Source organism: Suncus etruscus, chromosome 19 (genome assembly GCF_024139225.1).
Source record: "Suncus etruscus isolate mSunEtr1 chromosome 19, mSunEtr1.pri.cur, whole genome shotgun sequence".
Lineage (NCBI taxonomy): Eukaryota > Metazoa > Chordata > Mammalia > Eulipotyphla > Soricidae > Suncus > Suncus etruscus.
Window position 1 is genome coordinate 29,929,939 of NC_064866.1, and position 20,517 is coordinate 29,950,455.

Below are 20,517 nucleotides of genomic sequence, written 5' to 3' on the forward strand. Positions count from 1 at the left end.
TTCTTAATCCTACTCAGTGTTCTCTCCTTCAGTTCTTTCTTTTAAGTGGACACAGCAGTAAGCCAAAAACAATGGAATCTTATCTATCATAAATGGAATCTTAAAGGTTCACAGTGTGTAGGTACATCCTTCAGTCCTAGCTATTCACAACACCACAGCAGGGTATAGTAATTGTAAACTGGGGCTTCCTATTGTCTTATATCTATCCTATATCCTATCTTACATCTTATATCTATCCTATTGTCTTAGATATTAAAAGCAGCTGGAGCAGCTTTTAATAATACAGATTCCTGGATCTCACCTCTTACATGATTTGGTAGATATGGAAAAGGGCCTCAAAAAGTATTTTTCACATTTCCTAGAACTCAAGTTCTTGTTCTAAATCCTTTTGACGTGCCACTAGTGTCAGCAGGGGTATAGAGGACAGTTGGACAAGGTGATCTCTAAGTTCCTTTGGACACTTCAGAATCTTATTCTCATTCTCTTTCTGTCTCTTTTTTCTCTCTTTCTCTTCTCTCTTCCCACGGGATTAAGGAGGACCTGTGGGATGCTGGGGATCATACATGGATTGGCCATGTATGAGGCTAGCGCCCTACCTACTGTTCTGTTGTGCTGGCCCCTGAGATTCTTCTAAAGAAAATGTCATTGCAGGAATCACTCCAATCTAGAGTTGGTCTGTACACAAAATAACAAAATAAAACCTAGGATGTCTAAAACGAAAGGTTCTAAACTGCAAATGATAGTATGATGTATTTCTGGAAGAGGCATAGTGTTTGCCACTGGCTTCAGCTAACTGAAATTCCTTCCATCAGTACTAGACCGGAGAATTTTGAATACGCAGTAGCTGCTAACCTTGACTCAGGATTGTACATCTGCGTAGAAACAAGAACAGTTGCCTAGTCCGCAAGGCTGTGTGTGGTTCTTTCATCAGCATCTCTTCCTCCCATTAGAAATAAAACTGTTGGGCCCGGAGAGATAGCACAGCGGCGTTTGCCTTGCAAGCAGCCGATCCAGGACCAAAGGTGGTTGGTTCAAATCCCGGTGCCCCCATATGGTCCCCTGTGCCTGCCAGGAGCTATTTCTGAGCAGACAGCCAGGAGTAACCCCTGAGCATCACCCGATGTGGCCCAAAAACCAAAAAAAATAAATAAATAAAACTCTTGGGCCAGAGAGATAGCATGGAGGTAAGGTGTTTGCCTTGCATGCAGAAGAACGGTGGTTTGAATCCTGGTATCCCGTATGGTCCCCTGAGCCTGCCAGGAGCAATTTCTGAGCGTAGAGCCAGGAGTAGCTCCTGAGTACTGCTGGCTGTGATTCAAAAACAAAACCAACCAAACAAACAAACAAAAACAGAGCTGTTGTGTCCTCTTAAGTACCATGCCCCAGGTCCTGGGTAAGCATGACCAAGCCATCCTCTTTTAGTGCCTTTTATACTCACATTTACTGTTTCCTTTTCCTGCCTCTCCTCTACCTTATTGGGAACTGAATATGTGCACATTAACAACAAGAAGACTTTTATTTTGATCTTTATTCTTGCCTCACATTCCCACAGATCTCTTTATTTAATATGGAAAGACTGAGGCTTGGGGCCAACTGCTTTCTCTGTGGAGAACTTTATAAAAGTGACTCCCAGGAGAGCACAGCTGCAGCAGCTTCTAAGTAAGTCCCTACACTACCTGTGGGACTGTTTCTGCTCTGGTTCACCTCTGAAGAAATGCAGCTCACAGAGCCCAGCTCTGTGAAAAAGGAAATCAGAGCCTCCCAAAGGTCTAAGACAGCTGATTCCAGGGATTCCACACGCGATACCAGCTCAACAACAAACCCGGTTGTAGAGTCAGAGCTCTGGATTGTGTGGGCCAAGAGCTTTGCTGATCCAACCTTCAGACCAGAGTCCAGATCTAGCCTGTAGATCATGTCAGTCCTGCTCACACCACCCTTATTTCAGTCTTTTCCTTTGATTTCTTCTGTTTCTTCTGGTCCTCATACTCAAGTATTTTCCGTTGGAAATATCCTATAGGTTCAAATACAGAGAGTTAGTGATTTCTAAACTGGCCCAATAAACATATCTTCTCTGTTCCCTACAGTCACACACACCTGCCCAGATTCTTTGGACATCACAGGCCACAGGAGATAAGGACATCTGATTGACTTCAAACAAAGGGCCCACAATCAAAGAGTTTATCTTGGGAATTAATTAGCTCTAGACCAAAACATGGAAAGGCAACTTTCATGTGACCTCCAATGTATAGAGCAAATTCTACACAAGGTCAGCCCTGGAGACAGTGTCTTAAGCCTCAGGTTATTTCTTTCCAACTGCACTGATAGAATTACAGCTCTGTTGCCGGTTGTTGCCTTTTGAAAGGCTTTTTCTTCTAGCCCCAACTGGTCCCCCCTGGATCACTGGGAGGCTGTCAGTTACCTGCGGGAGGATTCTTGCTCTTCTCCGCTTCCTGAATGAAAAGGGAAAAGAGCTGGGTCTTCACAAACTTCTTCACAAACCTCCTGATGGGCTTATGGTGCAGAGCCTTGTAGAAAGACCTTTCCTGGAAACGGCCTTGTCCATTTGTCTCCCGCTTGATATAGGACGCATAGTGACCCACTGTCTTGACAAAGAACTGAACAAAAGGGCCTGACACATACTCGTTGATTTGTTCTGAATCTGCAGGAAACAGAGATCATTTAATAAAGAACGAAACTAACTTATACAAAGTGATTTTTTTAACTAGTTTGAAAGCTGCTAGGAAGGGGTTAATACTGGGGCTCCCAACATTCCTTAGGAAGAAAAGAATCTCAGACTGGGACTTGCCCTAGAATCTAAAATTACAGTTTTATCTCCAAAACTGCCCCAGACTACTCATTGAATTCAGCCTAGATCTAGAAAGGAATATTGTGAATCATGCCTTCCATCCCGTCCCTTAGGGGTAAAAATAAAAAATAAAAAAGGGTCTTACTCTGTAAATGTTTGATGTCCTGCCCAAGAGAGTTTAAGATGTCATCCTGAAGCTTGGAGGGTAGGATATCTTTTTCATCACCAACCTAGGAAAAGAGTTTCAACTTAGGGCAAGCATTGGGGAGGCGTGTAGATTGAAATAGTTACTGGAAGTATAAGGAAGTATTTACTACCCTACCCGCACATAATCAACCACAGTAGACCCCAAAATAAGTTGTTTCTTGGTCTTCATTTGACTCTATTAGCAAATCCCTATCTCTGTGCAACTTGGCTTATATTTGGTCTAAAAGCAGTGATGGAGGCTTTACTGTCACTGATGTCTTTCTATGGGCACCTTGAAAGAAGAGAGGTCTTGTAAGGATTCTCACTCAACAGCAAGTTGAAGTTCATTGAAATAAGTGGATAAGGTGAGTGTAGTTTGAGTTGGTGATGGACCAGTATGAGAGCAGAACGCAGACACTTACTGACATTATGAAGGTACCATTACATAGATTCACCAAGAGGACCTGAAAGAAACACAACAACAGTTTTATCTTGCCCTTTTCTTGGAAGAGTTAAAGAAAACTTAGCATCTTTATTTCTACCTACGCCTGTACTTTGATGCCCAAAATCAATCAGCATCTTCAATTCTAATTCTCTTACACTCCTTCTTAACACCCCCACTTTGGAAGCCGCAGTTCTCTTCCTGGGGAAAAAGTTTAAAGGTGTAGGAAGTAGGGACATAAATATTTATGGGATGTTCCCAGCCAGTCATGCCCTTCACCTGTTATATGGCATGTTAAATAAATACTTTGTGAGATATATCTCACTTAAATCTGTAGAGACAAGTACCATCCCTAGTTTTGCATGAAAGGAAACATATCCCAAAAGGCTGTATCTTAACCTGAGGTACTATCACTAACAAAGTGGAATCGGTTTCCAAGCTTAAATGGGATTGCATACCTCACTCTACAATGATCCCTCAATCCTGTCCCCCTCTACTCAGCTTTAGCACAGCTATGGAGTTTTGTTGTTTAGGTTTTGGTTTTTATTTTTGTTTTTTTTCATCAATCTTTCAATGTTTGCAAGAGCTTTGCTTTGCAAGTGTTTTTGTTTTTGTTTGTGTGTTTGGGCCACACCCAGCAGCACTCCAGTTACCCCTGGCTCTGCACTAAGAAATTGCTCCTGGCAGGCTCAGGGGACCATATGGGATGCCAGGGTCTGTCCTGGGTCAGCTGCACACAAGGCAAGTGCCCTACTGCTGTGGTATCATATCACTCCGGCCCCAATAATTCTAAATCTCATAAAGCTTCAGAATGTTCATAACCAATGATCTTATAACATATACTATACTTGGCAAAATGTTTCTTTCACATTGTAAATTAACCAGAATATAACCAGTGCTATCTCTGGCCCCTTTTACTTTGCAAGTGGCCAAACTCAATTTGATTCCTGGCCAAAGGACATGGCAAGAAGACCCCAGTATCAGAAGGCAGGGAGAGAAAGTCCTTGAGGAAGCTCTGTGCCTGTGGGTGACAAATGAAGCAATCAAGGGTGGAACTTGGGAGACACCAAGTTCTCTCCTACCAATCTGCCAGAAGGCCTCTCTCAGCCTGCCCTGGCCTCAAGCTGGTGAACTTCCAATTTACACTTTACAAAGTTGTTTTAAACAATTGGATTTTTTTCAATATTTAAACTAAAACATTTTATCTAAAGATTGGCTTGGGGACATCGAACAAGTCACCAGCTCTAACTCAGGCACAAATTTCTAAAGTCGTTCCCTTACATCCACCCAAAACTGCAGCTGATTATCTAAATCCTGGTCATTTAGACCCCTCTTCAGTTGGTATTCCTGGGTGTAGACAATGAAAGAAATAATCTCCCTCGTTCCCTTCTTCCAAACGAAAAGTAAATAAAAAGACTGGAAAATATGTCAAAGGGCAGGAGGTGGGGCTGGAACAATAGTACAGCAAATAGAGTGTTTGCTTCACATGTGGCAGATCCAAGTCAATCTTCAGTATTCCTTATGGCCTCCAAGCACTGCCAAGAGTGATCGATGAACATAGAGCAAGGAGTAAGCCAGTGTCAGGTGTGACCCCAAAACAAGCAAAAACAAAGGAAGAGACAGGAGGTGCCAACATTAGCCACCATTAGGGAAATAAGTTAAACTAGTCCAGGCCTGGGTCCGGAGCAGTGGCACAGCAGTAGGGCATTTGACTCGCACACGACGGACCACGGTTTGATCCCCTCGTGTCCCATATGGTCCCCCAAGCCAGGAGCGATTTCTGAGCACATAGCCCCTGAGCGTCATCGGGTGTGGCCCAAAAACCAAAAAAAAAAAACAACAAAAAAAAACTAGTTCAGACCTGAACTGCTGAATTGCTTAGAAATAGAGAGTTGAGTTAGAGATGAGTGTGTGAAAAATGAAGTTGTGACTAGCATTCTTTCCAATATTTGGGCTTCTTACTGTCTGTCAACTGACTCCTCCCAGTACTACCCCTGGCCCCCAGACTCTGCCTTCCTCTTAGGGAGCAGGAACTGAAGTCTCAGTCCTTGTGGCCTCTGGTGTCTTCCTGCCCAACTGGGAGGGGTCACAGCATCTGGGGAGCTAGAGTTGTTGTGTCAGGAAATTTCCTAACTTTGGGGATTGGGACATTTTAGAATCAGTTGCTAAACATGGGGCTTATACTGTGTTCCAATTAGTCACATGGCAAAGGCTTGTTCAAAGGGCAAGTGTACTCAGCAGTTCTGAGGAGAATAGGGAAGCCAGGGAGGCAAGGAAGGGGGAAAAGCCTGCTGCTTGGCTTCCCAGCAGTGCTCAGAGTAAGGGCTTTAGAGTTCTCAATCTTGCTTGGGGCAGTCAACTGGATGCAAACTGAAATCCTTTCCATGCAAAATAGGAAAAGTTCTCCCCACCCCACCCCGTAACTCCTTCCCTATCTCTGTACTAGTTTTCCTTTGACCCAGCCACTCTCCTAGGTGGGCCCTTTGTCTACACTGTAACCTGTGGTTTCTGGGTGTACATACATGCACCCACATAGTTCTCCTGGCTTGGGATGATAGCATGCCATCCTTTGAAGGTATATATTGACAGCTTAAGGCAAAGTTTTAAGTTGTCCTTTCAACACAGAATACATTTAAATTCTTAAAGCCCATTTTCACCAACAAGCCCTCTGGCGTATCTGGGAAGTTGCCAAGAAATAACAACAAAATCAAAGGTGTTATGGACCTATATCCTCATTAACCAAATAAACTTGGCACTAATAAAAGATGAGTCTCACTACAAAAAGCTGCATTTGAAGTCATAATTTTCAAGGAGAGCTGTTAGCTCACCCAAGCACTCCTAAAGCATTTGTGTGGGGGTGCATAGGGGGTTGGAATAGAGCATTTGGCAAATCCATTGATGAATAAGGGGACACCCTGGGGTATATTCATCAGGACTAGCTGCCTGGAACAGCTGGATGACCTCTGAACAAACCATATGTTGTCCCTTTGAACCAAAGGCAGATACACAGAATCCAGGGGCAGACAGTATATATGCCTGTATGAAGGTTATTTCCCACTCTCCATGCACCCCACATACCACATACCCCACTCCCGAAAAACACAAGTCATCCCTAGGAACCTAACACTGTCCCTCTTTTATAGATGAGGATGTTCAGGTCAAAAGAGAGTGAGCAACATGCTTTAAACTTGAAATCACAGCATAGCTAGTGGCATTGCAAGGAGGGGAATTCCAGTGTATTTGGCATCAAACCAGGCCCTCTTCTTGGCACATCCTACCTCTTCCATAGGGCTGTCCAGGACCTCCTGCAGAAAGCGCATTTGTACTCCAACCATGAAGGGTGTGGGGCAGCAGACAGTGTCCAGAAGGCTCTCAGGGACCACAGGGATATAGGTGTGTGCCCAGTTGAAGGGGTAAAGCAGAGCAGCAGCAGCATGGATGCACTGAGACAGGGTGCTGGGACAGAAAACAGGTGTCAGTGCTTCTCTAGGCCTCCACTTCCACACCACCCATAACAGCAGCTTCTAGGAGTGCTGCCTGAGCATGTTCAAAGCAAGTCCGGAAGATGCAAAGGCCGGTCTCATGATGATAGAATGTGGGGAAATGGAACCTAGTAGCCAAGATATTCTCCTCAATCCTTTACTTTGTCTTCTCCACTCATGACTCCCCAAACTAGAAGAGACTCAAGAGAGGAAAGAACAAAAAATAAATGCCTTTATTCAAACAATCACTGACATCCTCTTCCAGAGCCTCACAACTGAGCTGAAGATATGCATATAGTTAAGCTATGTTAAGACTGCTCTGGCTGGGAGAGATGGCATGGCGGTAAGGTGTTTGCCTTGCATGCAGAAGGACGGTGGTTGGAATCCCGGCATCCCATATTGTCCCCTGAGTCTGCCAGGAGCAATTTCTGAGCATAGAGCCAGGAATAACCCCTGAGCACTGCCGGGTGTGACCCCCCCCCAAAAAAAAAAGACTGCTCTGGCTGGCCAGGGAGCAATGTCAAGAGATAGAGACAAGACTGGCATGGCTGAGGCCCAGAGTTCCAGCTCTGGCACCACAGGCTCCTTCCCAAACACTGTGGGATTGGTTCTTATTCCTCCCATACCAATTCAAGTTCTGCAAAGAGTTGCTCCCAAACACTCCAAGACACACTAGGGGTGGCCCCTATTAAAATATAAGACCCCACCAGAAAGGAACTCACAGTATAGTTATAGAAATAAATATGTGAACACTGGGGTAAAAATTGAAGCAAAAGTCTGTTTGTGTTGGTCCAATCTCATCCTGTCTTTCCTCCTATGATTCCCTCTGGCCATGCTAGTTTATAGCTTGGGTATGTGGTAAGAGACAGCATGAATGTTAAGGCACTTGCCTTAAATATTTAATCCCTGGTACTATGTATGGCCTCTGAGCCTTCCAAGAATGATCCCTGAGCTTACAGACAGGATGAAGCCCTGATCACCACTGGATGCGAATCAAAATACCAAATAAATAAAGTTACCAGGTCAATGCTTGTGCTAACTAGGGAAATTCCTAGATTCCAGGAACCTCTGCCAGACGATTCCTACCGGGAATGTCCCACAGATGAGCACGGTCTGAACCTTTCTAAGGAAGCATCTCTACGAAATTACCCCGTAAGTGAGGACTCAGCACCTCCCTCTGCCCTTTGCTACACAAAGCTCCTTAGCTTCTCTAGACTTCATTTACTTTAGTGGCTCTTAAGTTATCTGAACAGTCAAGGCCAGTAAAAACACAGATGTGGAAATCATGTTTAATTCTTGGCATCAAGGAGGCACTTTATGTGCTGGGGAGAGCAAGTCTCTGAACATGGAGCTCAGAATAAAGTCCCCTCCCAGCCAGAGCTTCAGAGAGCAGAAAATCTCAGGGGGAAGGAAGAGGTCTCTCTCTTGAGAAAGTTAACCTTGAAAGAGTGTCCTACCAGTAGTTCCACAGCTCCAGGTCAACTGACACCTGAGTCACTTTTACTTCCTAAACACAGATCTCAGGGGATAACGTCACAGCCCCAATTCCCTACAAAAAAATCTCCCTGTCTAACTGATAGCAAAGAGATATTTCCAAAGCAAAAGATGACACAGTTCCTTTCAAGGATGAGCTGGCATTCAGTTAGTTTCCATTGCTTATCAAATTTTTGTGGAATTTGTAACAACTAGACCCTACTCCCTGCCCAAGTTTCCATTCCTCTAAAATACATGACATTCTCCTGATCTGGTCCAATCGTTTCACCACTAACATCCTTTCTTTCTTCTTCCTTAAAATATAGAATTAAAGTCAGGCTCAAGCTTTCTCTCTATTCAGGTTAAATCAATTTCTTATTATTTTGGATTTTGTGTGTTTGTGTATGTGTGTGTGTGTGTGTGTATGTGTGTTTACCTTCCCCATTCTCTCTTATCATTCTTAAACTTGAAACTACTCAGATGTACTCTGTGTGTCAAGGATACACAAGGATAGATCCATGAGTGGATTTATTATTAAGGTATTAATTAACCCTACTGTATATTGATTCATTTACACTTCTTCAACATACCCTTATTAGGTAACTGTTATTGTTATCTCCATTTTAGAGATAAGAAAAATCATGACTTCAGGAAGTTAAGAACCTAAAGGGAACCACATGGGTTTTGAACCTCATTTGACTGATTTCAACACAATACTTTCAACCACTTGAGAATTTTATAAGTCAATGACTTAAGGTCAATGACCTTGTCTTGTGTGTCTGCACCTTCCCAATGCTTGGCATCTAGCAAACAACTGACATACACCAAGTTCTTATGTGATGAGTGAAGACATATACATGCATTACCCATGTGCTCTTTATCTTCTGTCCTCACTTCCCTGAGTCTTACAAGGCCACCTTAACTAGTCATCATGTTGGCTGTTACTGGCAAAAAGTCAGGTAGATACTTCTCAGAATTCATTCAGGAACTTTAATCCTGACTAAAGGAAGTGGCAAACGTGTGTAAAGTCAGGAAAAAGGAGATTGCAACAGTTATGTCTCTAGCACTTATGTGGACTAAAATGTGGAGGCAAGCAATCAGGTCCTGCAGTGTGATTTCAAGTGAAGACCTTCACACCTATTCCCTGGGCACAAGGGATGCCCAGCAGTACCAAGGAGCCCTAACATTACACCCACCTGAGATCATCTGCCAGAAAGATGATCCTTCTCTCCAGCACTGCAGAGGCAAAGATCTGGAGAATCTGCTCAAAACGGAGACATCCCACTAGAGAACGAAAATCCACATGCTCCAAGTGGGAATCCAGGGGCCTTGTTAGCAAGATGAACTGTGGAGATACAAGAAAGAAGGTATCACCACACTCAAAAGGCCGCAGAATATGGAGTCCCTCCCTATAAAGCACCCCATGCTTAGTTTTTGAGTAAGTGTAAAAGCCCTTCCTTTTAGTTGGAGAAACCAAAGTTGAGACACACAGATTAACCAGAATAGCAGAGGTCAAACTGAGTGCCTGAGAACAATGGCAAGCCTGTGTGGCTAGGGGTGGGGCTGAGGTGTGGGGTGGAGTTGGACAATAAGAGACAGACAGACAGAGAGATACAGGAAAGGCAGGGGTCGATAAAGGTCTGGGGACAGAGTCCCTTCTAGAACTGAGAATTTCAGTTCCTTGGTTAATTTATTGCAGATGAAAACCTGGCGTCCTTAAAAGTAATTAGATCCTTAGGAACTTGAGGTAGGGAAGATCAGACAAGTCAGGCTCGTTTTCACAGGTACCCCTAATTGTTGCCAACTTCTGCCTGGCCTGGCAGGAGTCTAAGACCTAGCAGTGATAGAGCAGTATGAGGAAGCAGTCAGTTAGCCCCAGCTTTCAACCAGAGCAACTCTCTCCCCTTTTGCTAACCCACCTCAGTGCCTGAGTCAGGGATAAAACTCTTGAGAGTGACAGACTTTCCAGGAGCGGGGAAGGCAGCCTCTCTAAGGCCCTGCATGAAGGGGTAGATGACTGCCATGGAGATCTGATGCCGCTTCTCCACTTCATCCAGGATCTGCACAGAAAAAGAATATGGTGTTGGAGGCAGTGGGGTACACTGCTCAAAGGGAGGCATCTGGGAATATGACCACCACTGGCCTCCCTTGGATACAAGGTCATCTTCTGTGTGTCCAAGGCCCCACCACCAACTGGTTCTTCTGCTAAGCCATTTAGGCCTTCTGCTAAATAGTTTGATCTTTTTTAATTTTTTTTCTGAGTCATACAGGTACTCAGCAGCTACTCTAGGCTGTGTTTGGTGGACTTTCAGTAGTGCCAAGGATCAAACCAAAGTCAGTAGCAGTCAAAACGAAAGCACCTACTCCTATCTCACCTCGTTTCATCCTCTACCAACACTGTTCCTCCCCTCCTCCAACATCAGCAAAAAGTTCCCCTCCTAGGAGTCATTCTAGAATGCAGCAAATTCTCAGACTGCCAACCCCTTACACAGCTAGAAATCCTGTATAAGCACTGAATTCCCAATGTATTAGCTATTACCAGCCAATTGACAAGAAAGAAATCTTGCCAATAAGTCAGTCAACACATAATTAGTATGTGTGGTATGTATGTTCCATACTATATTCTTAAAGTATGCTAAAGAAAAGAAAATGAAATAAAAAAGTCATAAGGAAGGTTAAATATATTTACATTACTGTATTTAACCACCTTGAAAGTTTACATCATCTTTTTATAAGAAAATCCAAAGATGAAGGGCCTGATAGATAGTACAGCAGACAAGGCCTTGCATGTGGCTGACTTGGATTTGATTCCTGGCACCCAGTAATGTATTCAGAGCCCACTAAGATTGATCCCTAAACATAGAGCTAACATTAAGCCCTCAGATGTGGTCGATCCCTCAAAAAAAAAAAATTTCAGGGATGGGGCCAGAGAGATAGCAAATTAAGTTGCTAGCATGCAGTGAATCCAGTTAATATCCCCTGCACTCTTTTGTTCTTTTTGTTTGTTTGCTTGCTTGTTTTTTGTTTTGTTTTGTTTTGGGGCCACATCTGGCAGCGCTCAGGGGTTACTCCTGGCTCTGCACTTAGAAATCACCCCTGGCAGGCAAGGGGGAGGTTGGGACCATATGGGATGCTGGGATTCGAACCACCTGTCCTTCTGTATACAAGGCAAACACCCTACCTCCATGTTATCTCTCGGCCCTGCACTCCTTGATTTCCACCAGGACTAAGTCTTGAGCACAGCCAATTGTAGTCCATAAACCAATTAGAAAAGAAAGTCCAGGGATAAGTGAATCCACATCATTTAAATGTATGATATTCAATGGTCTTTTTGGATCCTTTGGTGCATTGACAGTTGCCACCTCATGAGGGACTCCCCAGCACACGAGCTCTGGCATTTACACAAACTACAGAAACAGGAGTTGGCAGAAGGTCCTTTTACACAGTCAGGCAGTTTTCTGTGTGAGCTTTCCTGTAAGAGAAGCTCTTTAACTTCTCCCATATTACCTCATCATTATTCTGCATCTTACCAACCTGGGAGAATGGAAGATGAAGGACCCCAATATGTATAGGGCAGAACAGAAAACTAAAACTTGGGAGCAGATGTCTCCTAAAACTCCTAATTCCCAATCTGGGGTTCTGCCATCACCCTCATTGCTCTCTAAACTGAACACAGTGGGAGAGGAGGCCTCTGTTGGGAAGGGAGCGCATTGTACTTTAGATTTCATTCCTACTTTCTTTTAAAATCAAGTTGAACCCCAGACATAAGCTGCCTCCATTTTCATTCCTACTTTCTTTTAAAATCAAGTTGAACCCCAGACATAAGCTGCCTCCATTTTTTCCAAGAGTATCCTCCTGACTGACTCTTCAGAGGAGAAGGTTTTGAGGGTACAATTCCAGGAAGATTTGGGGAGCACACATAGGACAACTTGTTAGAGGTGCAGAGTCTCTTTTACCTTGGAGAATAAGCCAAAGCAGCCAAGGCAGCTTATGATACAGTACACCTTCGGGAGTCGAGGGCCAGTACCTGCGGGCTGTGGGACAAAGAGATGCTTTTAGTACCACGGTATCTCTAGGGATCAGCGTCACCTGATTGGGACTGAGTGGGCCTGACCATGGTGTCTAGGGCTGAGGAATGGATTCCTTGCATAATTATGATTATGATTATGATTATAGCTTCCCCAGGACTGAAAGTGATTGGAGAGGTCAGCACTGTGACAGCAACTTAGTGAACCCTCCTAGGTTTCCAAACCTGAACATCAGGATTCAAATATTAGTGTGTGGGCTATTGAAGACCCAGGAGCCTAGACCATGACAGCTAGCTTGAGGATTCTTATGGAGTTTCCCACAGAAAGGGGCTCATGATGAACACCAGGGAGAGCTAAGGCCAATGACTAGCCAGCAAAAGTCCCTCAGGGGGAGAGGCTGGAAGCCTGTCTCCATACTGCAGGGTTGCAGGTGCGAGACTGTGCCCTTGCTACAACCACTGCTGCCTGAGGGCCTGGGATTTTGTAGCTCAACCTTGAACAAACCCAGCTGTGGAATCAGCCTCCTGTAGGGAGGAGGGGCAATTTTGAGCTGCACAGACCAAGAGGCGCCTGCAGTAGCCAATCTTCCTGCTGCCGTCCACATTGGTCAGAACGAAGGAGAAGGTCTCCCTGAGGAAGAACAGACAACATCCAGTTGGCACTTGCTGGCTAGATCCTCAAATAGGAAGGAGGATTGCATCTGAGGGGTTTGGACAGGTGGGTGGGGGTGGGGGAGCCAAGGGTAATAATAACCCCAGGTTGCATATTAAGTGCTGGCTGGTGTCAAGCCTGAATGCCTTTGCTCATTTCATTTGCTAAACAACCCCGTGAGTGATTTTCTCATTTCAAAGATGTAGGAACTGACCATCTGAGAGGATCAACCAACTCAGAGCCAAATCATTCAACTGATCAATTCCATGCTTGTTCTATAAGGCCCATGGCCAGGGCCCCTTCCCTGAAGCCAATGAAATTTTTTTGAGTCTAGATTCTGCCAGAGTTAAAGAAAAAAAACAAAACAAAACAAAACACTGTAACTCTCCCTTCTGTGGTAGAAGAGAAAAAATCATCTCTTTCCTAAACCAGAGTGAGGTGCAACTTATTCATTGAGAGCCTGGGCTTGAGGGTCTACAAGCAAGACATTTATAAATGAATATACACGGTGCCTGTGCACAGGAGAGGAATGGGAGGGGACAAGTACATTCAGCATAGGAAGGGGCCACAGAACTCAGCCCACACCTGTCCCAATCCTTGGAATGCCTCCTCCCCCATCTCATAGCTGGGAAGTTACCTGGGATAATCAGTAAGTGGTACCCACTCATTCCCATCTGGAAAGCAAAATAAAGGGATGGCGCCAAGCACCCGCTCCTCCTCCTCCTGCTGGCCCCGAAGCAGATTCTCCCTCTAGAAGAAATAGGAAGAGACAAATGGATGGGAGATCTAGGGGTTTGGGTAGAAGACCTGAGTCTGGCAGGCTTGTTTGAGGGGCTAACAGTCATGGAAGAAGATTTTCATGGGCACAGAGACTCAGAGATCCTGGTCTTGTCTCTGTGTGCACAGGTCTCATTCTGAGTCCGGTGACAAGAACTGTTTTTAGCCTTTCCTGGGCCAAAACCAAGGATGTGAATCGGAACTCATGAAGCTACCTGTGTAAGGAAAGGGATTGAGGCCACCCTGAGTTCAGAAGGGCACAGAGAAGGCAACCGCAACAGAGAAAATGCATATCCAAGAAGAAAAGCCAGCAGATCAGTTGAGGATGAAGTTTAAATAAGGTTAAAGGGTTAAAGAGAAGGATGCCCCGTATTTGCCCTGCAACCAACCAGCACCACTGCCTCAGGCAGAATGAACCTGATGTTTGGGCTGAGGCCACAGGTTGGGGTTCCCCAAAGGCTGCTCCCACCCCAGGGAGGAACTTCCGGCCAGGAATCGGGCAGCAGGTAAGACAAAGGTGGTTGTGGATGGAATCTGGAGAAACCTGGAGATTCCCAAGTGGCAGATGTACTAGTCTCATTTCCGGGCCAGGGCATCTGGCCAGCTCATCATCCAGAAGCCAGACCTAGATTCTGTGAGTGATAACAGAGCTGGGCTAGGAGGAAACAGAAGCAGCAAGCTTGGGGCAAGTTGGAGAAAAAAGAGGGGGGCACCCTACCACTGTTTCCCAAACACCCCTAAGCCTTTGTTTCCTTTCCTCCTGCCTCAAGTCCTTACCTTGGGAAACTGGTAGGTGATCTTGGGCTCATACTTGGTTCCAGAGGGGTTTTTCTTGAGGGAAACCACCAGCAGGTATTCAAAGAAGTGCTGGCCTCCAGAAAGATTGGACAAACTGTACTCCTGCGTCCTTTCTGGTTCCTTGTTTGTGGCCCCAGCACTGTCCTGGGGAGGTCCTGAAAGTCAGACACAGGTTCTGTTCAGTATATCGCTGATTCAGGCCTTCCCAAGTGTAGTCTGAGACTCAGGGTGAATTCTGTTCCCTTTGCTGCTGCATTGCCCCACGCTAAGCCTGCCTCGCACCTCAGGTCATGGATCAGAGCCAACTGGGCAATTTCCAGTGCCTGCCCTGAAATACCTGAAACCTCCAGAACCTGCAGGGGAACCAAGAGCAAAGAAACTAGAAATTTAGAAGCCAAGAATATGTCCTGGAACTATGTCAACTATGTTTAATTAATAAGAACTCGGGGCCAAAGGGATAGCACAGTGGTAGGGCATTTGCCTTGCATGCGGTTGACCTGGGATGGACTCGGGTATCCAGACATCACCTATGGTCCCCCAAGCCTTCCAGGAGCCACGTTTGAGTGCAGAGCCAGGAGTAATCCCTGAGTGCCCCTGGGTGTGAACCCCCCCAAAAAATTAATCAGAACTGCGAACCCCAAGATAGCTCAGATGTAGACCTTATCTTGAAAGCATGCAAATATTAAAGAGTTTTATTCCTTTCCCATCCTCCATTAACCTCGTCCTCCCACCTCCACCTTCACACACTGCACATGCCAAAACATCATCATTAATTGTAACACTATATGCACTACAACTCAAGTAAGTCAGCCCCACAGTCAAAATATGCGACACCCCCCCCCCAATCACTGAGACTACACCCAAGAGGGGGAGAGATCTAAAACTAATCAGAAGAAATTAGAATAGGGTTCAGGGACAAATGACAGTGGACACACCAGCCCCCACATTGAGCATAAGAGGCTCTAAAAACCATCCTGGCAAACCTCCTGACCTGGCCCTAGAGAAGCCTCGTAGAGGTCAGGCTATAAAAAGAAAGGGAAGAAGACAAATTTCAAGGAAGCAATTTTGGGGGGGAAAAAAAGGAAGTGGGTAATCTAGTCCAAACCTGCTTGGGGTCCCCGTTTGCGGAAGAGTCTGAGCACTCCTCCTACCACTGGTCCATCCATCGATTTAAATCTGCGAGGCATGGGGAACTTCCTTCTCCAGCACTGACTGGCTACCAAAATCCAGAGCAAGAGGCTGCTGCTTCAAACTCCAACCGCAATTCAATAAAGCCAAACTCTGTGATCCTCCAAACTGGAAAGAGCAGTTGTCATCCTGTGCACCCACAGGCTGAACACAAAGGATATGACAGGGCCCAGGAAGGCAGCAAAGGAGCCGAACTGACAGGCAGCATCCTGGCAATGCAGCACAGATCTCAGCTCCTCCCAAGAGGCCAGGGGTGTGGTGAGAGAAAAGGTCATGAACTAACTCCTCCAAGACTGGGTTGATGGGCTGGGCTAAGGGCTTTGAATGTGGACCACAAGCTTAGCACAGGGTTTATTTAAAATGCTGGGGCCAGAGAGGTAAGGTGCCTATATGTGGCCGACCACAGCATCCTATATGATCCCCTCTAGCCTTCTAGGAGTGACTCTGCGTTCACAGCCTGAGCACCCAAGGCTCAAATTCAGACAACAAAATAAACCAAAATCTCCCATGAGTGCAGAAGGCCTGAGAACCTTAAGGCCAAAGAAAGGCAGCCTATATCCCTTGGAATTAGATTCTTGACCTTTCACTTTCTTTGCTAAAGCCAAATCATGTTGTAAGGTTGTAAACTGCCTTGAGCATTCCAGGATTTTCAGGCCCCCGAGCAAGTGCATGGGACCAAAAACCCCTAGAGCTGGGAGGTTACTGCCTCCCCATGGAAGAGCACTGGAATTGGCCTGTGAGTGATGAAATTGTCCTGATGAAAGAGGAAGTCCTGCTAATCAATTCAGATCTACAAGCCTCAATTGTAGTAGCCCAAAAGAGCAAAGTCCATCTCCGAGCTGGCACTCTGAACTCTGCTGGGGCTTTCATCTCCTGCACCGTGCTGATTAGGAAAAACTTCTCTCTGAACCCTGTTCTGGGGCTCTGGCAAATAATCCTTCTTGCCAAATAGAAAGGACTGACTCAAGATGTTTCCCCAAGCTGATAGTAGGGAACTAGTTACAGCAGATTGAGGATAACTTGGTGGCAGGGGAAAGTGTCTCATTCCCTACTGCTCCATGCCCTTTTCTATTGGGCCAAGTAAAAGGTTCCACCCAAATTAATAGCAATAGAGCCCCTGAGGCTCTATTGGCACCTTCAGGGGTACCTAGTGCCCAGAGAATAATAATAATAATAATAATAATAATAATAATAATAAATTATCCTAAATTCCCATTGAAACCTTTGTTGTTTTGTTCAGAAATCACACCTGGCAGTGCTTATGGCTTATTTCTAACTCTGCACTCAGAAATCACTCCTGGCAGTGCTCAGAGGACCGTATGTGGTGCTGGGCAAAGCAATCACCTGTACACTCTGTCCCCTCCCCCCTAAATCATTGAATGACAAATGCATGTAGTTAAAAAAAAAAAACTTGAACCAGGAAAATGCCCTTTAAGGAACCATAAAGGCAGTGGGTTTTGGTATCAGTGTTCCTACTTGCCAAGAAATAGCAGTTCTCTGGAAGAAAGCAGGGTTTCAGGAGAGGGATGATAGCTGCCTTGTTCCTGAGCATTATACCCGGCAATGGTGGGAACCAGCAAAAACCAGTGTTCCAGGCATGCTCCAGCACAGAGGCCTGTCATAGTCAATAAAGATGTATAGAAAGCTGAAATAGCTTGAGCAGTGCAGAGCATTTGCTCTACAGAACTACACCTTACTTGCAACCTGAACAGATCCAGGCAAGCCTCACCATCTGTTTGCGGAAGCAGCATCCTGTTAAGACTGGGATGCCGAGGCATGGAATCCTTCAGGGGCTATTTGCAATAAGCAGAAATGACTGGACAAGTCTATAATGAAGCCTGTAAGCTCACACTTGACTTCCGGATGCAGAGCACAACAAACCTTCACCCAGTGCAACGTGCCTCCTGTTTGCAAATGACTGAGAACTGAAAACTTGTCACTCATCTCAGGAAATTGTTCTCTCCCTGAATCCTTGGGGCTGCATTTGCCATCAATTTTCTCCTGCTTTATCAGGAAAGCATTCATAACCACAAAAGTCACAAAAAAATCAGAGAAATGTCCAAACCTTTAAGTTAAGAACCCAGAATATATTTGAAAATCTGCTCTCTTCATACACGTCCCTTTTCAAAAGGGGTTCTCAACAGACGAGAAAAGCAGAAGAGAGCTAGAATCCACCATACACACAGACTTCACATAATTACATAATTAGCCTTCCTTAATCCCCAACACACAGCAAAGGAATGATAGTCCTGTTTGTAGCTGAGGAGGAGCCACCTTTTCTAGGGAAGTTCAGACTCTGGTTCCACTTGTTCTGCCACAGGAAGCTCCTCCCAGTCACCTGACAAAGGTTCCCAACTGTAGAATATAGGTGAGGAGGTTTTTGTAACCTCTTCCTCCAGAACTACTGACAAGTGGTTCCCCACCCTGAAAACTATGATTATTTACATACCAACACACACATAAACAAACAAACACACATAAACACACCACTCACTCATTCACTCCTAACACACACATATCTAAGTTGAGAAAAGGGCCAAAGAAGAAAATTGGAATCCCTAAAAGGGGGCATGCAGATGTTGGTTGGGAGGTTGAGAGAGGGATAAAGGCCCAGGTGCTAGAGCTCAGGACAGTTAATTCCAGCTGTTATCACTCCAGGCAGCAAAACCGGCTCTGCTTGGTGGGTAGGGAGGGGAGCAGGGAGTCTGGAACATATGGGATCCCTCACATAGATCTTTGAAGGTTGAGGGAGGCCAATGAAACCAGGGAGAGAGTGGGTCGGTGTCACTAACCTTTCTAGGTGGAGCTGATTCCTTTTGGGGGGTAGTACTACCAGATGGAGTTGATCCCTACTTGGGAAGGACCACAAGAGTGGAGGCACAATTGCCTGGATGGTAAAATAAAACAGGAGAAAGATGGTGCTCTGAAGTTTCCACAAGTCTGGGACTGGAGGGGGTGAGCTGGTCTTGCGCTGGTCTTGCTCTTGACTTCCAGCGTCACGGAAGGAGGAAACTCTCTAAAATGCCACTATGACTTTCCCAACCTGCTTTTCTTGCTCATTCTGGACAGTGACTAAAGACTATGACATTCCAGTCACCTAGGAAGGGCCTGGTGGCCACAGATGTCAAATGAATGAAAGCAAGCATGAACCCCACCAGGTCTTCCTTCCCAAATTAGGAAACGTGTAAAGAGAAAAAGAAAAGGGCTTCTAACATCAACCACCTCCAGAGGATGGGGAAGAAGGATTTTTCTTCTCTTCTTCCAATGCAAGAGAAAGAAAGGAAGGAGGCATACACACACAAACATACAGTGGCCACTAAGCAGCTTCCATTCCACCCACAGGTGGGGTGTCCCTGGGAGGGAGATGAGTTCATTGAGAGGTTCCATGTCAGGGCACCCACATCCTCTGGTCTCCCCCACCCAGCAGATGGGAGGGAAGGGTTTCTGCCTTATTTGCAGTTGCCTTGCGGTTACACCCCAAGTTCCTGGTGGAAAGGACACGTGGCCCCGGGGGGCCCCAAGGCATTTCCGCAGACTAGCTGCCTCTTTTGGGGCTTGCTCAGAGGCGGCCTGGCCACACGCTGACCTCCATTCAGCCCGTCCCTAGCTGACCTCACCTGGACCCACCTCCACCTGCAGCCCACTCACTCCCATCTTCTTTCCCCGCACCTCCCCGACTCCCCTCGGCCCGGCACTGACCCCCTCGGCCGCGTTTGAGTCTCAGGCTGGTTCGCAGGCGGCGGCCGAGCCCGTCCATGGCCCCTGGAGCGATCGAGTCCGGCTCCCGCCCCCGGCGCACCCCGACACTTTCGCTTTCCCGCGGGGGATCCGGGGCGGCGGAGCGGCGCACCTCGCTGCACCTGGGCGGGCCCGCCTGGCCCCGGGGGCCCCGGGAAGGCGACGTGGGGTGACCGCGCTCGACGACGTGCGTCCGGGAGAGGCGGTGCCATCCTCCGCGGGGCGCGCCCCCAAATCCCCGGGCCCCGGGACACGTCCCTGCACGCGACCCGGGAGTCCCAGGCTTGCTTTGCAACTAACTACTTGGGCTCACCCCACTTCCTTTCTGTAGCCCCTAGTCTGTTCTCAGCCCTCCAACCCCCCCCCACTTGTCCTTCCTGCCCAAAGGACAGCATCTGTCTGCAGATGTTGGGGGGCTGTTGCACTTGGGGTCAAGAAGTGAGTGAAGGCTGGTGGGAATGTCTTCTGTCTAGTCCAGACTTTATGGAAAACTATATGGAGATTCCTCAAAAAAATGGAAATTGAACTCCCCTATGATCCAGCTATTCCATCCACTTCTAGGGATATATTCTAAGAACACAAAAATACAATACAAAAATTCCTTCCTCACATCTATATTCATTGCAGCGCTATTTTACAATAGCCAGGCTCGGAAACAACACAGATGAGTGGCTAAAGAAATTGTGGTACATATTACTTAAAAAGTGAAAATTGAGCTTCCATATAATCCAGCTATTCTATTCCTAGGGATATACCTTAGGAACACAAAAATGCAATACAAAAATCTCTTCCTCACACCTATATTCAATGCAGCGCTATTTACAATAGCCAGACTCTGGAAACAACCAAAATGCCCTTCAACAGATGAATGGCTAAACAAACTATGGTACATATACACAACGAAATATTATGCAGCTGCCAGGAGAGATGAAGTCATGAAATTTTCCT

The 20,517-nt window shown here is 46.0% G+C and overlaps 1 protein-coding gene across 1 annotated transcript; it reads right to left on the reverse strand.

Annotated features, from left to right (window-relative positions):
• Window positions 1–1,509: 1,509 nt before the first annotated feature.
• DENND2D (DENN domain containing 2D) lies at window positions 1,510–19,703 on the reverse strand. The gene is made up of 12 exons (XM_049765748.1): window positions 19,531–19,703; window positions 14,623–14,798; window positions 13,706–13,818; window positions 12,978–13,047; window positions 12,346–12,423; window positions 10,309–10,449; window positions 9,586–9,734; window positions 6,713–6,890; window positions 3,415–3,456; window positions 2,952–3,036; window positions 2,420–2,659; window positions 1,510–2,011 (listed from the first exon to the last, which is right to left on the reverse strand). Exons 1-12 carry the CDS (start codon window positions 19,586–19,588, stop codon window positions 1,926–1,928), a joined length of 1,416 nt encoding a protein of 471 aa, XP_049621705.1. The 5' UTR covers window positions 19,589–19,703; the 3' UTR covers window positions 1,510–1,925.
• Between the last annotated feature and the right edge of the window lie 814 nt (window positions 19,704–20,517).